A 25,746-nucleotide genomic window follows, 5' to 3' on the forward strand; every position below is an offset into this window, starting at 1 on the left:
CTCAAGTATACAGTTATCATATCATAAAAACAATATAGGGAAATATTTTATGGCTAGATAATGCTTAATAACCTCCAGTACAGTTAAATTTCTTTGAAGAAGGACCATAAATAAGTATTAAACTGAATTTCACCAGGGATTGAAAAAATGGGAATTACCAGCTGGTTACTGAAAAATGAGAAATGAAGGTGAAATAAATCAAATGAAATTGTGAATAACCAACTTTTAGTGTCTGTCAGAGTTTGATTAGGCACCTTTGATGTCATATATTGAGCAAAAGTACATATTTACCCTCCTACCTGTATGTTGTCCTTAGCCTACAGCTTCAGTTTATTTAAAAAAATAGCACACAAGTCACATCTTATAGAGCAACCTGTGCTGTTATGAATGGGAGGACACAAATAAAAAATACCAAGAGCCTAACATTTGATATTATTGACTGAATTGGTATCTCTTTTTCAAAGAATTACTGCTTTAACACTGCTTTGCATTAAGTTTAGTAACCAAGTTTTTGTGATTTCATTCAATTGTAAGACGGTTGAAGAATAGCAAAGCATCTACCGATGGACATCGGTACGTTTTTCGTGGCCGGATCAATACAGAGGTGATGGAGGTGGAGAATGTGGATGATGGCACAGGTAAGTGGTTGGTAGATTTAAAATGGAATGCCAATAATAAACTCCCCTGTACGACAGACTTTTCACTTGAATAATTCATTGGCAGTGAATTTCAGCTTAGAAATACTTTGTTAGGGAGAACAGTCACAGGAAAAAGGCAAGATAAGGGAGAGGAGGACTCTTATAAAATGGAAAATTACATTCGGCTGAAACATGTTAAACCCTAGCATTAAACACAGAGATACAAAAATAGCTGGGAGTGTCAGAAAGTAGTAGTAATGTCCATAATGTACATATTTGTTCGATCGTGATGCTATTAAAATTGTCCAGCTTAAGAGCTATCGTAGGAAAGCATTGAACCTCCTAGAATTACTTTTCATGGTACAGGCTTGGAAAGCCATTCAAAAAGTCGCACCAGATCATTTGTATTCTGTCCTGACTACTAGTTTATTTGTGTGGTTGGACAGAGGGCGAGAATGTTTGACCTCTAGAAAATGTGATCTGTAATACAGTGTTGGACAAACCATAGATTGCAATACAGTAGTCAAATTTGAATTGGATAAGATGGAAATTCTTTATTCTTAAGGTGTTCTTGAAAAGATATTTCAAAGACAAGGTTCAGCTGTCATTTTTAATATAAATATTTGAATGTATTTAAGACACTGAATGCATTGTTTTTATAAAACTAAATTTTGCTTATTAAAAAAATTGGAATTTGCAGAAAAATAGGTGAAAAGTAGTAGATAATCTTATCAACCAAAGATAAATAAATGAGAACATTTTTTTTAAATGTCTTCAATTTTCCTTTGGTGCATAGGTAAAAAAATACTTCAAACATGAACTTTATAATTTTGTATCCTTTTCCATTTAAATAAAAGCATTATCTTAATGATAGTCCTCTTTATCTTCATGTCTTGTTACCAAATAAACATAGTTTTTATTGTTGCATAACAGTCAATTAAACAGATAAACCATAGTTACCTTAACAACTAGTATTGTTTCATAAGCTGGATTTAAATACATTCTTAATTAAAAAGTGGCATAACTTTACAATGTTGAAAAGAGTACCGAGAATATAATACTGTTTCCTGATACACTTAAATTTTCAGTGTTATTAATTTGAGGCAGTGTTTTGGGAATTTAAAAAGGTCAATGGAGAAGCTACTTTTTAGAGTTTTAAAAGGAAAAATTAGAAACATTTTTTTCCCCATAAATAATGACATATGTTATTTTGGATGCCAGAAAAATGTTCTTTTATTGTTTGACAAAATCAAACATTTATTTAAAAAAATAATTTTCTCAACATTAAATACTTATAATGTGAGTGTATTGTAATTTTAAAAACTTCTCTTAGAAATTTATGCATTCCCACTGTTGATCACCAAAATTCAGGTTAAATACATTATTTAGACACCAATTTCTTGATGTTCTAAATAATATATTGTCAGTTGCTTCTGTTTTCTAGCCTAACAATACAATACTTGGCTATTGTTCATCTTATTAAAATGCAAGTTATTGAAAGGATACCAGACTACCCCATGAGGTTTATAGTTAGTTGTATCAGTTTTGGAAAAACCCCACCTCATTGTATAAAGCTTTGCAGAATTAAGAGTAAGGAATTTGCAAACTGGATAGCTTCAAAATAATTAGTGACTTGTTCAGGGCTGCCTCTTGGATTTTTCTTTTTTTTTTTTTTTAAAAAGTCAGTGACTAGAGACTGTTGAACTTGGATATTCCACACTTAATGAATGACAGTTTTAATTCCATTTCTTCTTGACACTTCCTATAAAATTAATATTTTAGATCCACTGAAACTTACAAATTTCTGTGTTTACTGGCAATGAATAGATTACTTGTTCTTTCATTCAAAAAATATTTTTAAATTCCTACTTAAGGAAAGGCATTGTTGGACTTTTCTGTGATCTTTAATGAAGGTGTTCTTTATAGATGAGTTTAATTCTTATTTTGTTAAATGAAGATATTGAGATAGGTACTATTATTAAAATTATGAAGCTGTTTATATATCACTAAGTCTTTTGAAATAAATAAAAATAAATTGCTTATTTTGTACAACATTGATAATTTAGTAACTGATATCGTTACAAAATACTTATACTACATTTTGAGGTCTGTTGTATGTATTACATATATGTGTGTATACGTGTTTTAAATTGCTTATGATTTTTTAAATTGTCATGGTAGAGAACAGCTAGCACATAAATGTTAAAAAGGAACATTGTCCTTTCATTGTAAATTATTAGGTGACACAGCTGTTCTTTGAAAACCTTATATTGATGCAGCAATTAATCTGTTATTGAGATAATAGATTTTATAGTCAGCTAATGATCTTGCTCTTTGTACATGAAACAGTAGCCACGTGCAATCACATGCTGGTTCTGACTTCAGTTGTACAGTTTCCAGGGGAAGTTTGAATGCACAGGCTGGAGTGGTCAGGCAAGTCTTCCTGGAATATGTGGGTACCTATTGAAGAGAAGTGAGGGTCCATGAGGCAGAGAGTAGAGCAGGATAGCTTGATGAGAGCCTTGGCCTGGGGGACACATGAATATTCTCAGGACAAGAAGGAAAGCAGCAGACAAGAAGAGTGGTGGGAACACAGTGGAACGTAGTGGGAAATGGAGTTAGCTAGTAGAGTGGAGTCAATCTAGGGAGAATCTCTAAAGCAAACCTACATGTGTTGACTTGATTCAGTGGTGAGCTACCAAAGGCTTTTGAGCTGAGAAATGGCTGCTAATGAAAAATATTGGAGGAAAAGTCAGCGGGGTGTGAACAGGGCAGTGTCAGACTCAAGTAATCCCAGGAGGAAAGGAAGGTTACAGAGGTGGCTTGCCCAGGGCACATACTCTACAAGGTCAGAAGCATCACTCTGGTGAGTTTAGCACTTGAACTTGAGATCCCCTATGTTCTGTGGGCGGAATACATTATGCTCATTTTAAAGTAAGTCTGATGTTTTATTACTGCAGGCTGCATGTGGCTCTTGTGGTTTTCTTCGTCTAGGGTATGGGTAAAGGGGTAATAACGCTAGTGGGAATGTGGGATCTTTTAAGCTGCAGTGCTACGGTTCACTTAGCAATCTTTGCCTGGTTTTCGAAGAGGGGAGAGAATCTGAAGAGCTTGTTCTTGTTTGTGATACTGGCCTTGTAAGGTGACAGCTTGTGGGAGGGAGGTGTGGAAACACGTATAATTTGTTCTTTTTTTCCAGCAATTTATAATAAATTCTCAGTTGGTTATTTTTATAGATATTAAGGAGGGATGGTGGCCTAATGAGGAACTACAATGATAATTTTTATTACCTTATTAATTCCAATGATGCTTATCTGACGTGTATTACTAGGTTCTGCTATTTTGTATGCATTGTGAATATGAATTAAATATGTAAAGGTAAGAAGAAAAGTACAAAAATTCCTTTTAAAAACAGATGGTAATTTCTTTAAAAGGGAAAATCCTCTGTCAGGTTAAATCTCTGTATTAACAGAAATTGTTATTGAGTATTCATGAGATTATGGCTAGAAGAATATCTAACTAATATATGATATATATAATATAATCCTATCCTGGCTCAAATGTAACCTGGAATTTTTAAAGTAGCCCTCTCCCCCACCTAGACAGAATCATTCGATAATGAATTTTTGGAATATTCTGTTCACAGATAATTTATGGTGATTTTGGAGCTAAAAGACTATGAGAACCAGATTTTGGGAGAATGAGTACCAAACCATTTCTTCCTCTACTCAGAACTTAGCAAATAAAATAGATCAACAGAAACAAACAACAAAAACAGGTGTAGTGCCACGACCTTTTATGTTCTGTGGCTTACCTCCTATAATCCACCATAGCTTCTTAGTGTCTCTCGGGGGAGACAATGGAAGATGTCACTTTAATTGATGCAGATGCTGATTCAGGCATTTGTTGTATGTGTTTCTGTCTTGAAATCTTTGCTTTGCAGACTCTCATGCCAGTAAAGGCTGGTTACAATTAATGTCTATTCTCTGTCTGCCGTTAGGTAGGGAGCTGCCAGAAAGGGTTTGCTGATGACATTTTCAAATCCAGGATGTCAGTTTAGCCAAAATTATGGTGAGATCTAGAAAAAGACAAATGTGAATTCACACTCAAAGAAGAATTTTTTCTTTCATAAAGCAGAAGCAATATTGTAACAAATTCAATAAATTCTTTTTATGTGGACTTTTGAAATGGTCCATGTTAAAAAAAAATCTTAAAAGAAAGTTTTATTGCTTTAGGAACTTGAACAATATTTTTGGACATTGAGGAAAGGAATGTTAATGAATTTGGGTGGTTAATTTCCTGTAATATGTTAATGTTGTGAGTTAGAAATGTTCTGACTGCACTTAATATATAAATGTTTCTTCAAGTTTTAAAATTTGTATGGTCTTCAATACACATATATAAAGCAAAGGTATTTTGAAGAATTCCATGGTTTTGGACCTTTTTTGAATGAGTGCATTACTCGAATATATGTTATATCTGTTCATTCACCTTTACCTATTAATTTTCAGCTGACTTCCACAGCAGTGGACACATTGTTGTTAATGGGTGGAAAATACATAACACAGCCAAAAATAAATGGTTTGTGTGTATGGCAAAAACACCTGAAGAGAAACATGAATGGTTTGAAGCTATTTTGAAAGAAAGAGAACGGCGGAAAGGTGGGTGTATGAATTGGGCATTATTATACTTTGTGAAGGTTCCAATTTAACAAGAAAGCAGAAAATGGGCAAAAGTTATGAGAAAGTAGATGGTGTCTGATGTTCACTTAGATTAACTATGTGATGTAAGGCCAGGCTAAAATACTTTTTGAATACTTCCAATGTTGTTACTGAGATAAAGTAAAAGAAAACCTTATATAGTTAGCAAAATAATTATATCGTGGCTAGTGGTGTCTTTTAAATAATGTCTTAGTCTACTGAGGCTACTGTTAACAGATTACCCTAGACTGGGTGGCTTATAAACAACAGAAATTCATTTATCACAGTTCTGGAGGCTGGGAAGGCCAAAGTTCAGTATCCAGTGAGGGCTGTTTCCTGGTTCATGGATGGCCATCTTCTCACTGTGTCCTCACCTAGCAGAAGGGATGAAAGCTCTCTGGGGTCTCCTTAATAAGGGCACTAATCCCATTCATGAGGACTCCACCCTCATGAGCTAATCCCCAAAGACCCTACCTCCTAATGCCATCACATTGGGCATTAGGATTCAACATATGGAATTTGGGGGCACACAGACATTCAATTTACAGCAAATAGTTTCACCCGCTTTAAAATTTGTTCCGTTTTCTTTGCACTTTATTCTTGCCATTTCTGAAGCATCATTATAGAGTTTTCCTTGAAGAAACATGATTTAATAATATAATGCAGTGCTGTGGGGCCTGCAACAATCGCTCCCTGTATATTTAACAGTACACTGAAAATTCCTAGGCCACATATTTTGGTATTCTAATTATAAAATAAGGCAATTTGGATGAATATTCACTTTTTAATATTGTCACAATGCCACAGAATGTAATGTAACTCAGTAAGGAGCTTGTTCACACAAGGAGGCCTAGCTCAAATTCACTTCATGTTTTTATCAAGGTTTGCAAACAGTATTTGATCTGGTGATACTCAGTTGTATGAAGTTTACCTGCAAGTACTCGTATTTCTGTAATTCAGCTAGGAAATAGAAATGCTTGTATAGCTACTATTTTCTTTACCAAATAATTGATGAGAGACGTGACAGTGTTTATTCCTTTTCTCAGAGATCTAGATATAAAATATCTCATTGGTGACAAAATTTTGGAACACAAAGAGTTGCTTCCTCCATCTTTAGGTATTTCCCCATGAAGGGTGTAGAGAGTTTCTACCTTGATTAAAATATGCATAGCATACCTTTTTATAAGTATCTCCAAAACATTTAAAAATACTTACTCCTTTGATTGATCTTAGATGAAGAACCAGACAGAAAAATTTAAAACAGAGATCATGAATGCATAATTGGCTCTTTAAGTTTTATTGAATCTAGCAGTCAATTCAAATAGCATAACAAATCATTTAGAAGGTAAATTGAATTTTTCATCAAGTTGAACCTTAACTCTTCCCAGAATGGCTATGCATATAAATACCCTTAAGACCAAAAAAAAAAAAGGAAGAAAGAAAGCACATTCTATAACTCTGCTTATGTTAACAGGCTCTATTCTTTTTTTTTTTTGTGGTACACGGGCCTCTCACTGTTGCGGCCTCTCCCACTGCGGAGCACAGGCTCTGGACGCGCAGGCTCAGCGGCCACGGCTCACGGGCCCAGCCGCTCTGCGGCATGTGGGATCTTCCTGGACCGGGGCACGAACCCGTGTCCCCTGCATCGGCAGGCGGACTCTCAACCACTGTGCCACCAGGGAAGCCCCAACAGGCTCTACTCTTATTCAGTATTACTGACCAATGTTAATGGCGTCTCCATAGTAAAGAATAAAATTTCAGTAAGGAATTTAGTAGCTAGAAGACTAAAAATAATCCAAGAATTTCTTCTTCTCTGCCACAGTTCTTCATCAGTCCCATTTGCTGATTGTCAGTGTTCCCAGGATTTCCCCTTTGGCACTGGTCACCTCTAAACTTCCTTGCCTGCTCTGCGTTGTCTCTTCCCATCAGATTAACTTCCACTCTGCACTGCCAGGTTCTCAATCTTTATGTCCAGCCTTGTTGTCTCTCTGGAGCTCCATGCCCACTTAATCAGCTGCCCCTTGGACTCCACTTGAACTTCCAAACCTGCTATTGTTTACAGAGACTTGCGCTTCCCTGAACTTCGGCGGGTCCCTCCTAATTGTCTCCCTCTTTTTAAACCCTCCCGCTTTCAGTTTGTCCCCTACACTGTCCTCTGAGCTTTGTTTCCAAAGCAACAAAACTTCCTTTCCTTCATGACTCTGCTTTCCCCCTCCCTCCGGTTTAAAACACGTAGATGTTCTCCCAGTAGAGAAGGAGTGAAATACGCTGAGACTGCAGTTGAGTATGGACCCTGCTCACCCCTCCATCCACCTCCTGTCCTGTCACCTGAAACCCAGGGCTCCGTGCTGCATCCCTCAGAGGCCCTCGTGAATACTTTCTCTCTCTGGAAATCCTGTTCATACCCGTGCATTCAAACACAGCCCTTCTGTGAAACTTTTCCTATTGTTTCTCAGATAGAGGCGAAGTTCTCTGAATATGTCTCTGCTGTAGCACAGTTTTCCCTCTAAGGCTGTCTCCAGGGCCCCTGTGTCCAGCTGCGCTGATCTAGTCCTACAGAAGGGGTTCAGTAGCGTCTGAGACACAGCTGTTCTTCCTCCGCTGGCCAAACTGTAGCGTCTGAGATACAGCTGTTCTTCCTCCGCTGGCCAAACTGTTTGCCTCTGGGGCACAGTTTGCCCACAGATGCCCCGGGCATCTTGCCCTGACTGTCTCCCTGGTACCCTATGAGCTTCTTGACAACCAGGGCCCTATCATAGGAGCTCTGTATCCACAGCCCCCAGCACGTGGTAGACACACAATGAATGTTTGTTTAATGAAGGCATGAACGTATGAAGAGACTTTTTCAGTTACCTGTCCTGTGTTTCATTTTCGATAGGTTTAAAATTAGGAATGGAGCAAGACACCTGGGTAATGATCTCTGAACAGGGTGAGAAACTTTATAAAATGATGTGCAAACAAGGAAATCTGATCAAAGACAGAAAAAGAAAACTGACTACGTTCCCTAAATGCTTTCTTGGAAGGTAGGGTTGGTAGTCCGGGTGCATGTATTTCTTTCATATTTTCATGATCTCGTGTGTTAACTTTCTTTTAGTCACTCATTTTTCTCTAAAAAATATTCTCCTAAGTGTTTTTGAATCTTTCTTTACTATCAGCATTTCCTGGGCCATAGTGGGATGAGGGAGTAGACATAGAGCCAGGAATCCTGACCAGAAAAGTTAAGGCATTCATCCATTCATCCACGACTTCAGTAATTTCTGATATACTGTGTTTCAGGGGTGAAGCAGAGGCTGGGGTCAGGCAGGGGCGGGAGGGCAGGCGGGTTTGCCTGTAGGGACAGAGTCCGGCAAGGACATGAATACAGGGCCTGAGAGTCAGTTACACTGAAGGGCACACAGTCTACACTACCGATTAATTCAGAATTTAGACAGCTGGGCTAAGGATGAAAGGATATAGATGGAGAGTCTGAAAAAGTGGGTCACGCGAGGGGCCAGGCACACAGGAACAGGCAAGGAGGTCGCTTGGTTGTTCAGCCCAGAGCAGATTGATTGTATGTCCTTTGGTTTCTGTAGCCGACTGCACGGCTGCAAGTGGGAGTCCCTGGTGGGTTAAGCAGGCCGGGGGGATGCCTTCAGGTAGCTCTGCTTAGGGCAGCCTTTGTGCTGGCTTCTTCCGATAATTACTTCCAATCCTCCAGTACATACTTCGGAGTTAAAAACCTTATTTTTTTTAATTTTTATTTTTTTGTGGTACGTGGGCCTCTCACTGTTGTGGCCTCTCCCGTTGCGGAGCACAGGCTCCGGACGCGCAGGCTCAGCGGCCATGGCTCACGGGCCCAGCCGCTCCGCGGCATGTGGGATCTTTCCGGACTGGGGCACGAACCCGTGTCGCCTGCATCGGCAGGTGGACTCTCAACCACTGCGCCACCAGGGAAGCCCAAAAAACCTTATAGTTTTTTTTTTTTTTTTTTTTTGCGGTACGCGGGCCTCTCACCGCTGTGGCCTCTCCCGCTGCGGAGCACAGGCTCCGGACGCGCAGGCCCAGCGGCCATGGCTCACGGGCCCAGCCGCTCCGCGGCATGCGGGATCCTCCCAGACCCGGGCACGAACCCATGTCCCCTGCACCGGCAGGCGGACTCTCAACCACTGCGCCACCAGGGAAGCCCTCCTTATAGTTTTTAAAGATTCAGAAACTAGTGATCAGGGAGTGTGACTAGCCCACGTTCATACAGCTAGTAAATGCCAGTGTCAATGCTATAAAAGTAGACTGGAGAGGTAGTTCATAGCCCAGACTTCACAATCAGACTGTCCCCACTCAAATCTGGTCCTGCCACTGACTAGTTGAGAGACTGGGGAGAGTTAAATTTCTCTTTCCTCTCTAACAATGGAAATGATTGTAGTGCTTACCTGTAATACCTACCAGAATGTCTTGTTTTTTTTCTTTTCTTCCAGTTTTATTGAGATACAGTTGACATACAGCACTGTATAAGTTTAAGGTGTGCAGCATAATGATTTGACTTACATACATCATGAAAGGTTTACCACAGTAACTTTAGTGAACATCCATTATCTCATTTAGATACAAAGTTAAAGAAATAGAAAACCATTTTTTTCCCTGTGCTGACTCTTAGGATTTACTCCGCAGCAGTGTTCATGTTCATTATATTTTAGCATGTCTTCTTAATTAGTTATGCAGGCACACAAGCTCACCATAGGCCACACCAATCCCAACCCCGTTAGAATACAGGCCAGGAAACCCAGTGCTTTCAGGGCAGCAGGGGGCCTCTTCTTCAGTGGGGTGGTGCTCCCAGCAGGACACACAGCTGCCAGCAAGCTAGAGTTGCTTGTGTTGGCTGTGCCCCAAGTGAAGGTTCTTGTGCAAAGGAAAGAGCAGCTTGTGAGCCCCTCTTGGTTTCTAAGTCCCATGTTGCAAAGAAGACGCTCTTTCTCGTAACAACTTCACGGGCATAACTTCCAGGGTCCCCAGATCACGTGCCCACTTACAAGAGAGTCATACCAGGCTATGGCTTCTCACCATATATTTATAAGTATGGAGTTGAGCCATCAGAAGCCATTTTTACCACAAGCAGTGCTGCCTGGTTACACAGCTGACACCCGACCTTCATCAGGTTTCTAGGGAAGCGGAGCTAGAAAGCTAACCCAGGGTCAGATTTGTCCTTATTGAAGAAGGGGTTTTATTAACCCTTTACCCACACTATTATGTTTAACTCCAGGACAGCACTATGGGGTTGATAGTCTTATTAATTCTATGTCATTGAGGAAAAAACCTGAGGCTTAGAGAGCTAGATTTACTAACCCAACATCACGCAGCTGGTAGAGACAGAAACAGGATTTGAATCCAGGTGGTTTTACTGCAAAGTTCGTGATCTTAACCGCTATACTATATTCTACTTTACTTTTATTTTCTTTCTTTTGGATCGTTCTTATTTAATAGAAGCATATAAAGAACTTTAACAGCTTCTTCTGCCTTAAAATGTGCATTGTAGACTAGACGTCCAGTTTTGAATTTCTGTATCCCTTCGTTATTTGGCTTTACCATATGTGTTGCTTTTAGTTTTGAAATAAATGGAAAAGTAATTTCCTGACACTTTCCATAGCTTTGCTCCTCTGGCCTCTGTGCGAAAAATAAAACCATTCTAAAATATATTCATTAGTTAATGTAAGAGTTCGAATGTTAGCTTTTTAAATATGAGCATGAGTAAATATTTTATTGTAATAAGTCTCTGTATTTAGTGTTCTCCTAATGATACCACATGGCCATAAAAAAAAATCAGTACTGAGCTGAAGCTCTCCTAAGTGCTACAAAACATCACCTCTCTTATCTGAGATGCTGGGGCCCCCCGTCCTCTCCCGAAATGCTGAAAGATGTGAGCTGCGGTCCTCAGTGGCCTTTCTCAGCCACACCAGATGTGTGCGATAGACAGTTCTGACGGTTGGTTTCGTGTTGGAGTATTCCTTATGGATGACAGTTTAGATATAACAATGAATTTACCAAGTAATTTTAAAATTTGAAAACAAGGTAGTCAGACTTTTCTGTGTCTTTTGGTGTGTATCAGTTTTCTATTGCTGCAAAACAAATTACCATATATTTAGTGACTTAAAAACAATGCCCATGTATTAGCCTGTATTTCTGTAGGTCAGAAGTCCAGGTGAGTTAGACCAGGTTCCGTGCTAAGGGTCTCACAAGGGCAAAATCATGGTGTTGGCAGAGCAGGGACTGGGCTTTTATCTTGAGCGTTTGAGGAAGAATCCACTTTCCAGCACATTCGGGTTGTTGGCAGAACTTAATCGTTTGTAGTTGTAAGCGTGAGGCCCCGTCTCCATGCTGGCCATTGGCCAGGGCTGCTCTCCGTTCGAGGTTGTCTGTATTCCTCGGTCTATGACCCACCTCTTGCTGCAAAGCCAGCAGTGGCACATTGAACCTTTCCTGTGCTTTTACTTGTTCTCACTTCCTCTTGTGCCACCAGCCTGAGAAAACGCTGCTTCAAAGGGCTCAACTGATCAGGTCAGGCCCTCGTGGATAATTTCCATATTTTAAGGACAACTGACTTGGGATTTTAATTACATATGCCAGTCCATTCACAGGGCTACCTAGATTGGAATTTCATTGACAAACCAAGGGGTAGGATTCCTGATAGGGGGGTGGGAGAACATCTTTAGAAGTCTGTCTACCATACAGGGCATGCAGTTTAATTTTGTCTGCCCTTTTGGAGTTTCAAACCCACTGGTTCTTTGTGCCTGGAAAGCTACTTTTAGACAGTTTATGTCTTACATGAAGTCATCATTACTCTATCTAGTTCTGTCGTTTAGCTGTCTTTAGGATCTGTTGTTTTCTCTTTCGTCCCAAATTTGCTTTTATGTGCGTAATAACCTATAGTTAAAGCTACTTTAGAATTTTCCCTTTGTGTTTACTAAAGGTCTCAATAAGCTGAATAGTTATTAAGTATAGCTTAGGTAAGTCTGAATGTATGGACATGAGTTTTCTAGAATAGAGTCCAATTTATATCTGTGGGCCTTGCATATGTGAAAACCATGTATGTGAAATGCGCTGCCAGCATTCCTTTATATTTTGAGACTCTTTCATAGCTGCTTGATAAATGCATGGTAAGGATAGACTTCCTGGGGGAAAAAATTAATGATTTACCTTCATTGGATTTCTGTTGCAGTGAATTTGTGTCATGGCTGTTGGAAATCGGAGAGATTCACAGGCCCGAGGAAGGTGTTCACTTGGGACAAGCATTGTTAGAAAACGGAATCATCCATCATGGTAATTATTTTATTAATCGCCTGTTTATTTATCCACAAATTACGTGTATCTTCATTGCATCGATCAGTTTAGTTTATAAAACTTCTCCACATTGTAGGATGCTTATGTTTTTTCCAACATCTTTGAGTGCCTCATCTATACAGAATATTGTTTCAGGGAGTATGGGTTTATGGTGATATATTTAACTTGAAACAGACAATTCCAACACAGAATTCCAGGCAAGTGACGTGGGACTGAAGAGGAAGGAACGACGAGTTCTAACTAGAGTATTTGGGATGCTTTGTGAGGGAATTGGCCTTAGTGCTGGGCATTGTAGAATGAATGGAACTCTGACAAGGACAGAAGACAGAAGGACATTCCACCCTGAGGAAGTAGTAACACTCAGACACAGGAGTGGGAAGGTTCACGGTGGCCTCTTCAGAACTAAGTCAGAGTCTCACGTGGCAGGACCGTATCCTTCACGGATGAGTATGCTGGGACGAGGGGTGTGGTGAGAAAGGTAGGCGAACACCTGATCCCAGCAGATTTTAACTTGCTGGCTGTGTATGTGGGGCTCCTTCTGAGGGACATGAGCAGGTGATGGGCATCTGGAGACAGAGGAGTGACCAGATCTTGATTCTGGAGATAACAGATGAGTGGAGAGTTAGAGATTACAGAGATCCCTGCCCATGGGGACCCTTCCTTCCCCAGGAGGGAAAGGACCAGGGCCGTGTCCATGGCATGATGAGAGGGACCCGTTCAAGAAATTCTGGAGAAGCTGAGACAGCATATTTGATGTCTGTTTGGACTTAGGAGGTGAAGAGTGAGGGGTGAGATCAGATTATTCTGAGCTTTTTGTCTGGATGACAGACATAGCTAATTCAAGAGGACGAGCATCGGGGGGAAGGTGAAGGGTTTGCCGTGGATTGGGTATGAAACATCTGCAGGGGAGCGTTCAGCAAGAGGTTGAGAATGTGTGGGTGTAACACTTGGGGTAGAGAGAGCATGAGGGTCAGATTTGGGAATCATTTCAAGAGAGCATGAAGTTCTTAGCACATCGATAAGAGACTACAAACAAACAAAAAACAAGAAAGCAATGATCATGGGACTAAGAATAAAAGCTTGAAGAATTTCTAATGCAAAATGTGGGAGAGGAGAAAAAGGCAGGGAACTATGAATAAATACGGGTATTTGGCTGTGGTGTTTTGATGTTCTTTTTTTTTTTCTAAATTAGAGTGAGGTGAAAAACTAAATCCTCCAAATTTTTCCCCACCACAGTAGACACTGCCAATATAATGTACCACCATCTACCCAGATAGGAATCCCCTGGCATTCCTTTTTCTCCTTCATGCCATCAAGCCCTGTAAGCCCTACCAGCAAACAGGTCTCTGGTTAGACCACCGCTCTCCCTTCCAGGATCTCCACCTTCTTCCCAGTCACCACCTTCTCTGTCCTTGCTTCCACATTTGTCCTCCATCCCCATAGAACACTCTCCAGGTAATGGCTGAAGAGACCTTTTAAGACGTATATAAGATTCAGGCACTCTCCTGCTTACAGGCATCTACTAGCTTCTCATTAAACTTAAAGAAAAGTCCAGACATCTTAACCTAAATCTCTTACCATGGCCCACAACGCCCTACATGATAGGGCCCCTGACTTCCTCTCTGAGTTATCACATAGTGCTGTACCCAACTCGTTACACTGGGGCCACCCTGACCTTCTTTCTCTTCTTTGAACACTCCAAGATGACTCCCCATTTAGGATCTTTGCTCTTGCTGTTCTCAATCAACAATTGCTTATTAATTTCTAGTATATGCCAGTGACCTTTCTAGGTGCTGGAGACACCAGCATCTTGAGCAGTGAATGAAACGACAAAAGTCTCTGTATTATGACTCATCTTCCATGACACTCTGCCTTTTAGAATCCTACCCAGTCCCGTTATTCCAATAAACTACTTCTTAAATTTTTGAAATTTTCTTCATGTACTACTTATCACTCTCTGAAATTATCATGTTGTTTTGTTTCTTTGTTTAATATTTCTCTCTTTATCTCCCATCCCTACTCTAGACTGCAGTCAAAATATAAGCACCGTGAGAACAGGAGCCTTGTGTGTTAATATACAACAAACACCTAGAATGCCCAGCACATATAGGTGCTTAATAAATTATTTGCTGAGTGAGTGAATAAATATATTTTGAGCAGATAATGTTGATAAATTGTATTTGATTTTGTACTTGGTTCATTAATGCCATTAAAACACCGTTTAGCATCTAGTATGCTAAGAAGCGTCATCCAGTATCTTATAAGTAAAAATGGAAAGATGTTGAGTTAGATGGCTTTCCTCTTTATGCTCCTCTTTCCCTTCTTCTAACCCCATGACCAAGTATATATTTGGGACAGGAATGGACTGTACTTGTTTTATCCTGCAATCTATTAAAGCTGAAGTAGGTGGCATGTAAAGAGGTTTTGTATACAATCATTGACCTTCAGAAGTGATTATTCTTTTCCCATTCAGACTGTGTACTTCCAGGGCCTGTGTATTACCAATAGAGCAAGGAAGGGAAAATCTGTTTATGGATACCTTTTATTTACTCCTTTCCTTACTGATTCTTTCCTTCATTCTACATGTAAGATATTATGCCAGGTACATGAAGGTATGTAAATATGAACCCTTGACCTTTTTTTTTCTTACGGTCTAATCGTTTTAAGCCTATCTTTTTAGCTTGTCCATCAAGAAATCCAGCTGCTGCAATATTTCCTTTCAGACAAGACAGAAATCTACTAGGATGGGAGGACTAATGTTTTGCAAGGACTATTGAGAAGGAAAACTGTATTGGTTAACACTAGCTGCTGTAACAAGTAAACCTCCCCAATACAGTGGCTTACATTATAGAAGCTAATTTGTCGCTCATATACAGTTCAGTCAGTGGTGGAGGATGACGTGGTGGCACCCTGCTCCATGCAGGGTTTTTGGTGCCCGACAGAAGCTCTTCCATCTTCAATACAGTGCTCCTAAAGGTCGCCTTGAAGGAAGGGTGGAGTTTCTTGTTTGTTTTAAATGGGTTTGTACCCTTCCCATTGTGCATCACTTTTGTGCACATGTCCGTGGGCACAACTCAGATATGTGGTCACCCTTGGCTGCATGAGGCTCCTAGAAATGTCCTGTACATGCATATGCAGGAAAAACAAAAGCTAAACCAATTTGGTAAAAAAATACCCAATTTCTGCCCCTGAGGCTTAGCTCCTGGGTCAATATAAGATCTATGAAATCATATGAAAGACAGAGTAATCATTATATTTATTTGTTAATGTTTTACGATGATATCAGCACATAATAGTCACAAAATCACTTTTAACATTTCTGTTTTCAGTTGAGGTTATTGTGACTTGTGTTGTTAATTTGAGTCACTTTAATCTTTTATGAATTATAAATAACAGAAAAAAATGGTTTAAAGCTATCTGTCAACAATAGATACTGCTATTAAATTGTTTAAAAAATTATGGATATGTAAGTTTTTGTACTTCTATGGGATTACTTAACTATATTCTAGAAAGAGCTATGCTAAGTTTGTCACAGTATTTTCCTTTTTGACTATGAGGTACCTTGTAACAGATAACAGGATATTAGAGAAGCTTTATTCCCAAAGCTGGAAAGGTCAAGGCGCAAGGAGAGGTTATCCTTTCAGAGGAGCTGTAAGATTATTTTCAAGTCACCCATCCACTCTTACTTTCATCTTTCAACACAGGTGATCCAGCAATTGTATGAGGAAGAGTTGCTCGTTTACTTAATGAATTAGGTTCTGAAAATTGAAGACAACTATCATGGGTGGAATTTTACTTACTTTACAGTAACAAAACTGTTGTTACTTTCGCTGAAGGCATGCGTAGCTAGGCAGACACATTCAAGTCAATTTTAAGTTAGTACAAAGTGGAGTTGGAATAATATTTATTCAATCTCTTCATGAACATAGTACTCTAGAGTCTGACCTTTTCAGTTCAGGACTGCTGAAAGATCTGGAAGGAATCACAGAGAGAACCACCCTTACTTATTTTGTTAACATATGTCTCAAAATATTTTAATTGCCTCCTCTTAAAAGAGAAAAAATCAACAGCATAAGATTTTTTTTTTGGAACGGATATCAGAATTTCAGTCCTAATCAACTTTCCTCCCCTTCCTCAGACACCACCTTTTCCAGTAATACAATTTTGAAAAGAAAGTAGTAAATTCTGTATTAAAATTTATTCTGAAATTTCAAATTCAAGGACACTTTATTATTTAACTTAAAAGAATTGAAATCTTTTTGAACAATGATATTTATAACCTGCTTAACTCTTTTTCTGAGAAATTTAGCACTGAGTACCCTGTATTAAAAGTCCTGTTGGTCACAGTTTGATTTCAGTGGCCTGTGCTGTTACTGTTACCAGGATCTGATCAGTTGTAATGTCCGATCTGGTATACAGAACTTTTGTTGCTGGAAGTAACCTTTTTTTTTTAGTGTCCAAAGTTAACTAATAGAGATTCTCCCAAGCCTAGGATAAGAGAACATATTATGCAATTTCACGTTAATAATTTTATTAGAATGAAGAAATATGGGCCAAGCAGGCTAGTTTCATTAGTATGTGGTTCCAGCTGCATTTTAGTGAAAATAGAATTCCTAAAATAAAGTTGAATGAGCCATCTGTTTTATAAAGAGCCAGCAAAAAAAAAAAAAAAAAGTTGACTGTTAATGCTATTATTCACATTGCAAATATCGTTGAGAACTTCATCAGAGGCAAAGCCTTGCTGTACTGGGAATTCTTGGGTTGAGGCAGCATATGTTTTCTCTGTGATATGTTGATAATGTTCTTCTTGTCTGGCTTTATTATTTACATTATAAATGCTTGTGTGGGAATTCAGAGAGCTCATTCATTATAGCCAGTGGTGTGCTGAAGTTGGCTGGTCAAAGCTGTAGAGAGCTGGTGATTAACTGTTTAAATAAATTGCAAGCTTGTAGTTAAGCACAGCTATTATTAAAATTAAATTATATAAACATATAAGTACCTAAATTATATTATAAACAAAGGTACTATACCCTTAGAACTCATCACTTCCTAATTATTTTACTACATTTTATTGTTATCTGTGGTCGTGGTGTTACTTATGTCTATTATTTTTGTATGGTGGAAATACTAAATAATAATGTGTCACTGCACATCTCATTCTGTGTTCAGTGACTTTATTTTGGTAGCTGGAAATTGGCCAGCGTGGGAGTATTTGATACCGTGGGAACTGGCGAATGTTACACATCAGTGCTCCTTCTTCCACAACACTAGAGAGCAAGCTGTTCATCATTTACCAGTACATCCCTGGTAATATCCAGCATCACAGAGTTGTTTAAAAGATGTCATTCAGCATCCTTTCTCATCAGCTAATAAACCCATTTTCCGTGCTCGAGAAGCTGGGGGAGTGGCTTTGTATGCAGAACTATTCACTGTTTTTCCAAGGCAACAGCGTAGAGTTGCAGATTAGCCCAAGATTCATTAGCAAAGTCACAAGAGTTTACCTTACAGTGAAGCATTCTATTTTGAACAGGTTGAAACACCACTTGTTTTATTGTGGCAAGATACCTTTGGGCCCAAATTTCCTTGAATTTTGGAACATCAATATAATAACTTATTTCAATGACTCTTAAGGGATAAAAATGGGAATAGGTAGATTGCACAGGAGAAATAAATAACTGGTCTTGAAACATGCCATAGGATTTCAAAATATTTCTTCCGATTTTATTTTTCTTTCACATATGCTTTTCTTTCTTTTTGGCTTAATCTGGAAAAAAGATGCCAAAAGTTGTGTTGTCTGTCCCTTTTTGGCAGCAAGCCTGTCTCAGTTTTATGGCTGCAAGCCATGCATTTGGTTTGGATAGATGAGGGTGAAATTGCTGAAACTTTGCATATGTGTGTGTGTGTGTGTGTGTGTGTGTGTATGTGTATGTGTGTGTGTGTGTGTGTGTTACAAGTCTCTTGGCTTTCTTCTGGATTCACCAATGTAGTTCATGAGAATTCTGACAGATTTTTCTCCCCCTTCAACATTTTTAGCAAAAAGTAAAGGTCAAAGTCTTCTATGTAATCATGAAAATAGAGCCCATTGCAACAAATTATCTCTTCTGCAAATTTTTCATTCCCTGTAAATAAAACATTTAAATGTAAACTCCTTGAGATTTAATTTGAGGTTTTTCCTTTCTAGAACAGTTTTTTTTTTTTTAATCAGACTACCTAGAATAAAAGGAAACTTGAGAGAAAGTTTAGTAGGAGTCTTTATGAATGGAAAGTCTTATCTTAAGGATGGAAGTGAAGGTTGACCACTCTCATTTTCCACTGAGGAAAAAAAAAATTAAGTGACGTGTAACAAAAGCATTTGTCAGTGTAAGAAAACTGTTAAAATTTTGGAATCAGTTACATACTGAATTTATCTAATCTACTCTGAAGATCTAAACACAGGATAAATGGTCAAGATTGGTATATGTGTGGTCTTGGCCTGATCGCTGTGGGATAAGACAGATAAATGCTAAAATTCACTTCTGGGGCTGAGAGTCAAATTATAACTCACTAGTTGGAGTATCTGCTGTTCGAAGGGCACTTTTTGCTTGACTTTGTGGCATTGTGAAGAAATAGAAAACACAAACTCGTCTATTTATTTAAGTGTAAATCACTGCGCACACGCACAAATGCATACGCTATGCTACCTAAATGTGGCTAACCTTAATTTAGTTCTTCAGTCATTACATGGAAGTTGTAACTATATTATGTAACAAAATCTTATCATGAATCTTACCATCAAAATACTGGATTAGCATTACTATGTTAGGAAAATGAAAGCTTTTGATAAAACTAAAAGTTTCAGTATTTGGGAATATGTTTTTTATCTGCCAGTTTTTAGTTTGTCAGGATTTTAATATACTGTTCTTATGTTCTTAGTTACGGATAAACATCAATTCAAACCAGAACAGATGTTATATCGATTTCGCTATGATGATGGAACCTTTTATCCAAGAAATGAGATGCAGGATGTGATTTCAAAGGTAACAACCTCTCCCATAACCTTTTATCAATAAAAGAATTCGTGTTGTCGTTATATTCTTATCTTCAGCAAGATAAAATCCTGTAGAGAGACTTAAAATAATTCTGCTGGTATAGGAAATTTTTACATGACGTACGTAAGCAAACCTCTTGATTTTTGTCTTGCTATTTTAAGAATTAGAATGTTAGATTATTGTTTTTATTCTGTTTATCTAATTCTAAAAGGGAATAGTGCAATTGCATAACTCAGAAGATTATATCTGTTGAAAACTGTTTCACATGTAGCAACAAGTGGTCATGATACTTGAATAAATTTAACAAAAAGATAAATACATAAAATTTATGTAATACCAGTTTTCTTTGTACACTTGACAAAATTTATATTGACATGTAATGATCAAGTAGTATGATGGACCACTACATAGATTTATATTCTGTTTACATTATATCTCAAAATTTTATATTTTAAGAAAATAGTTTTAAAAGTCCTCTGTGTATGTATATGTCATATGTATATGAAAAATTCATAGCACAATTTAATCCTGTTTTTAAAGATTTAAGTTATATTATTTTTATGATGTAATATATCATTTGAATAATAGGGTAATGATTTCAGCATGTTGACAGTGAATCTGTTTTATTCAAAATTTCATTGGTTTGTCCTTTGAGTGATCTTACTTGCTTTTGACATATTTTTGTTTTACAATAGGGCGTACGATTATATTGCCGTCTTCATAGTCTATTTACTCCAGTGATAAGGTGAGTCTAGTTTCTAAGTTCTGGGAGGTTAAATGGAAATATTTATATTGCATATTAGATAAATATTATTAAGCTGGAACTTAACTTATTTTGTTTTTCTTCCCAAAGTGAAAATTTTACTTTTAAAGATTAAGTCACAATTTATCTGAAAGTATTTCTGAATTTTCTGAGGCTCTAATTATACCATTTCTTCTACTCTTTTTATTCTGATTTCTAAAATTATTTGCCATTAATTCATAGTAAATTACAGGCTTGATTTTGAAATGATCCACCTTCAGTTAATATTTAATAAATAATAGTTGGCTGGTTGGTAGAGGATTTCAAAATACTGTTTACTATAAATATTTACCATTATGGTTATTTGTATAGTAATTTTTTTCATTAGACTGTGTAATCAAATCTTGGATATGTATTTTATTTCACAATATTTTTTTAATCATCTTTTATCCAAAGAAAAAATTTTGCACTTGAAAATTAAGAATTGACTTGGAGTTAATAATTATAATTTTCTCATTTTTTTTCTGTACCATGTTTTAACTTCTGAAGAGATGCCTTTTTGTTTTTTAAAGAGACATCAGGATTCATTTTCAGTTTATCTCTTTAGAAAAACAGCAGAAAACTTTGAGTTCTGTGTTATGATTACTAACAGAGATCATCAGTACTTTTGTAATATGCACTGGTATACACTAAGTAGTAGGATGTAATGTAATGTAAAACTAATTTCAGATGGCCAGATGTCATTTGGAGTTTATTGACTAAAACATACTTTTTGGAACAGAAAAATGAACATACTATTTCTAAAATGAATATAGAGGCTTTTCAGTCGTGTCTGTAGAATCCAAACGTTTGATGGACAGTGTTTCTGTTTTTCACTCTGCTTTCCAATTCCAAGGAAACGCAGAGCTTAAAAAAAAAAGATTCCAAAAGTTGCTGGTCAGCGTTGGAATGCCCACACTGCAGGTCCCGAAGGAGAAGACAGAATTTTACCTATTACTCCTGAAAATGCCCTGTCCACTTTCACAAGCAGGCTTCACAAAGTAAAAAGAGGGGAAAGGAACCAACATTTGTTGATTCTCTGCTATATTCCTGGCACAGGCACTCTGTGAATATGTTGGATAATGTAATGCTAAAAGATGGTTCGATACTTAAGGTTTTTTTCTGCTAAACTGATAGAAGACGATACTGGATAATTTTTTCAGGCCACATGTGTATGTATATGTAGGTTTCACATGTGAGAAAATGTGTTCTGAAAATCTATTTTAGCCATGTGGGATTTCTTATCAAGAAAGTTACATTCTGAAAGAGCTGATAAGAAGGAATTGTTCTTTGGCTAGAAATGACGATGGTTTATGAATTGTGCAAGGTAAATTTACGAGGAAAAAACCCATAAAACAGATGGAATGTACGATAGTCATGTGTGAACTCAGCTTATGAAAAGAAAAATGACTTGGGTGAAGAATCCACAGACCCACGTGTAGTCTATAAAAGACTACCCGGTCCTTCTTATTGACACATGGAAACCAAGATGAAATGGGTGATGAGGTATCAGAAGGAGGGAGGTAGACTTAAAAAGATTTTTAAAAATCTGCTCTTGATTACTGGCTAACTAGTTCATTCGCTGTTGAACTCTCAGAAATTTCATTCATGTTTCAGGGAGCTTTTTATGAAAATGGATGAAATGATGTCAATATTAATTGTAAACTACTGACAGAAGCTCAAGAACCATGAATATAGCCAGTAATTATTTGTCACGCCAAGTGGATTACAGTTTGGATTTTTTTGACATGTTGAAAAGACTGTCGTTTTCTCATTCCATTTTGATCCAGGCCCGCAAAGTAAATGAATTACAGGTTTCCACCCTTGGGGCCTTATTCTGATCATGAGCACTTTGTTGGTATCTAACTAGACTTTGAAACGTTTCTCAGAACTGGGAAGTCTGCAGAAAGGAGAGTCTGCTGTGGAGAGCCAGGATTCCCAGGGCTGCCTGGGGATGCAGCGTGGCTGAGTCCGTGCTCTGATCAGACAAAATGAATAACGAGGTTCTCAGTGTGTTTCCCTCAAGACAGGCCTCAGGTCTCCCACTACAGCTGAGCCTAACGAATAATCCTCTGGGGCAAATCCTGCCTTCCTGGAGAACTCAGGAGCAGAAATACAAGGGGTTGCTTTATTTCCCGTACTTTGAGGAGATTTTTCGTAGACTCTATCTTGATTTAAAGGGAGGGAAATCTATTTTATTCTTCTTTTACTAATGAGCTACTGTATTTCTAGCCAAGTTATTACCAGGTACCATAGCATTAACAATCAGTTTGGATATAGGAAAATGTGAAAGAAGAAATGTGCTGTTTTGGTATCCTTGTGGGTTTCTTCTTCTGGTGTGAGCTGGTGAAGGGAGTTTTCAGGTGTGTACACCTTGTAAAGCTGTCTTATTTACACATAAGTGGGACAGTCAATTCAAATTACATTGAGTAAACTCTTCTGTTGCCCAGTGATACGAAATGAAACGGTTCCTTGTGCTTACTTGTCCTCTTGCTTAATGTTTTTTCTTTCTCTTTCCTTTATAGAGATAAAGATTACCACTTAAGAACCTACAAATCTGTGGTTATGGCCAACAAGCTGATAGACTGGTTAATTGCACAGGTAAATAGACAAATAGAAGTGACTGAGTTACATTCACTGCTGCTTTAGACTTTGAAGTGATTTAGGTACTTTTTAAAACTCCCACTTGCCAATGAGACAGTGAAATAACTTGACCAAGTTCATACAGCTAAAATGAAGCAGAGTTAGGATTTGAACCTGGATCATCTGACTTCAGAGTCCCAGACTTGATTTTTATGCAATATTGTCTTTCAAGAGGAAGGTGTTTCTGGATTCAAAAATATCATCTGAGATCCGTCAAGAAACGAAGTATAATTTAAATAAATGTGCATGTACTAAAATTATTTGTATGTTTTGTTCACTGATTTGTTTTAAGGTATCTGGTTTTTAGTCCTAGCAGGTTATTCTAATCTCCCTGTGCCTTCTTCTCTGTTAGATAATAATTGTGTTTTGATAATATGAGCTTTACTTCTCTGAAATGGATTGAAATTTCCAATTAGTGTGAACAGGGGAGGGTGAATGGGTGAATGCAATAAGATGTATCATTTACGTATTGCCCTATGTGTATGGCTAGAAGCTTTTGCAACTGAGATCTGCCCTACTTTTCATGCTAATGGTAACGCTTGTCCTCCTAATGCAGCTGTAAACTTTATAAGCCCATAGGTAGACAGCATCACAAAATATTTACCCCTCCCCACTGGCCCACTCTCAAGCTTCACTCCCCTCCCCCCCCCAAAAAAATACAGTATCCATCTGCATACACTGTAAATAGGAAAGTATAAAATTTGTTGTGATTGTTGTTCTGCTTCTTAGAATGTGGGAACTGATAGCTGGTATTGAGAAAATGTTATATGCAACTCAAGGCATCTAGCCCATCATAATAGATATTCAAATATAAATTTATTTAAATGTTTTATTGTGCTAGATCAAGTAATAAATAGTCAAATGTTTTCCAGGGATTAAAGAAAAGGCTAAGAAAACTGATATCCACTTTGACAGAACTTACTATTTTGAGAAAGGGGATATTGCTTGGTTGAAATGTTGTCATTACATTTGGATATTTGAGTCAATTTACTTTTCTGTTATTGAAGAAATTAGCCTACCTCCTTTGTTGCAAGTGGATAATAACGTTTGATGCTCAGTCATAGAAATGTTTATTTTTTGTTTCAAATATTAACGTTTAATTCCCATTTGATTCATCTGTGCACACACATTTTGAGATTTTTATTTTTCATATTAACTTCTACACTATCCAAGACCCCCTATTTTTGCATTTTATGGCACTTAGATTTATTTTATCTAGAAATTAAGATCTTAGATTAAACCAAACAGTTTTTTTTCGATAAAACCCAAATTCCTATGTCCAGGGGCTTGACTAGTGTGAGAGCCTTTTATAACACTATGGTCAGTGTGTGTCATTGGGATTGGTTCTATATTTGGTAACAGAGTTGGAATTTCACCTAGAAATTAAGCTGTTAACAGAATTCACATGAATTCTTGTACTATATGTTGATTATATGAGAAAACCGAAGAAAGTTTCTTTGAAGCAAAAGCTGATGTGGAATAAATATTTAAAGTTCTGACTCAGGAAGTCAGTTATCACCTTTTTTTTTTTTTTTTTTTCCTCTTTGGCACGTATACTTTCCAAGTGTGAATATTAGAAGACTAAAATAAGTTGCTCAAAAAACGGACCAAGTTGCAATTCTTTTTTTCTTCAGGTTTTCTTAGTGGTCTGTTATGACAACGTCTGTAGAAATTGTACATAATAGAGATTGAAATGGACTGGGATTCAGGTAATCTGGTGTCTGATGACAGTTCTGCTGATAAGCAGTTCTGCAAACGATTGAGTCACTTAATCTCTCTAGATTTTATTTTCACAGCTGTTTTCTGCTTACTGGACTAGCTGTATATGTCAGCTCTTCTCTGTCACTTAAGCTTTATGAGTCTGATGGTGTAAAACGTATCCAAATGTACGTATCAGACCTGATTAACTCTAGCTTCAGATTAGGACAATATGGGCTGGCTGTGAAAAGCAAGACATGGTAATGGTATGATAAGAGAAGGATAAGTTACAGTTCTTAATCTAAGATGAAAAAGAGATATTTTAAAAGTAAGGGTCTCTTTCCACCAAGGCTCTCAACTGATAATAAAACTTAATTTCTAGCATTGACCGGGACACTGAGTTGACTTGGAGAGCTTAAGGGGACCAAATAGAGAACTGACTCCAATGTGATAGTCCATGTGTTGTTTGGAGTATAGCCTAGATCTGATAGCTTTTGGATGATGGTACTTATTATATACCATATTTTAAGTGACTAAGTTCTTCACCAGATTTGAATTGCTGGAGGACAGGGAAGTATTTTTTTGTTTGAGTGCTTTACTCTCTGTAGCACTTGGCACACTTTGTGGCAGAAAAAAAAATCTTTTGAGTGAATTCATAAAAGTTACGTAACAGCTATATTTTGAAAAGGGTACAGATGCGTTGTCCAAAGATACAGATTATACATGTCTTGTTAGTTAACAGGATTAGTGAGGGGTGGAGTTGTCACAGCATGAGGCGGCACTTGTTTTGGTCCTGGATAGACAGATAGGTAGAATTTAAATGTGTGAAGGGTAACAATTGGGGGGGTCAGCTTGACAAGAGTGAAGGTGACCCCACCTTTGGAAAATGAGGCTGGAGGGGTAGAATGAAGTTAGGATTATGGGAGGCCTGGGAAGCCCAACAGAAAATT

The 25,746-nt window shown here is 37.8% G+C and overlaps 1 protein-coding gene across 1 annotated transcript in view; it reads left to right on the forward strand.

The window, feature by feature from the left end:
* Nucleotides 1–25,746, forward strand: part of PREX2 (phosphatidylinositol-3,4,5-trisphosphate dependent Rac exchange factor 2) — a 288,786-nt gene that overhangs the window by 104,166 nt on the left and 158,874 nt on the right. Inside the window, exons 8-14 of the mRNA XM_059994740.1 lie at nt 535–638; nt 5,150–5,299; nt 8,217–8,361; nt 12,525–12,625; nt 19,559–19,662; nt 20,370–20,419; nt 22,981–23,056. Coding sequence (XP_059850723.1) covers nt 535–638; nt 5,150–5,299; nt 8,217–8,361; nt 12,525–12,625; nt 19,559–19,662; nt 20,370–20,419; nt 22,981–23,056 — 730 coding nt within the window. The remainder of the gene's footprint in view (nt 1–534; nt 639–5,149; nt 5,300–8,216; nt 8,362–12,524; nt 12,626–19,558; nt 19,663–20,369; nt 20,420–22,980; nt 23,057–25,746) is intronic.

The sequence above is a fragment of the Delphinus delphis genome, chromosome 17 (genome assembly GCF_949987515.2).
Source record: "Delphinus delphis chromosome 17, mDelDel1.2, whole genome shotgun sequence".
NCBI classification, from domain to species: Eukaryota; Metazoa; Chordata; class Mammalia; order Artiodactyla; family Delphinidae; genus Delphinus; species Delphinus delphis.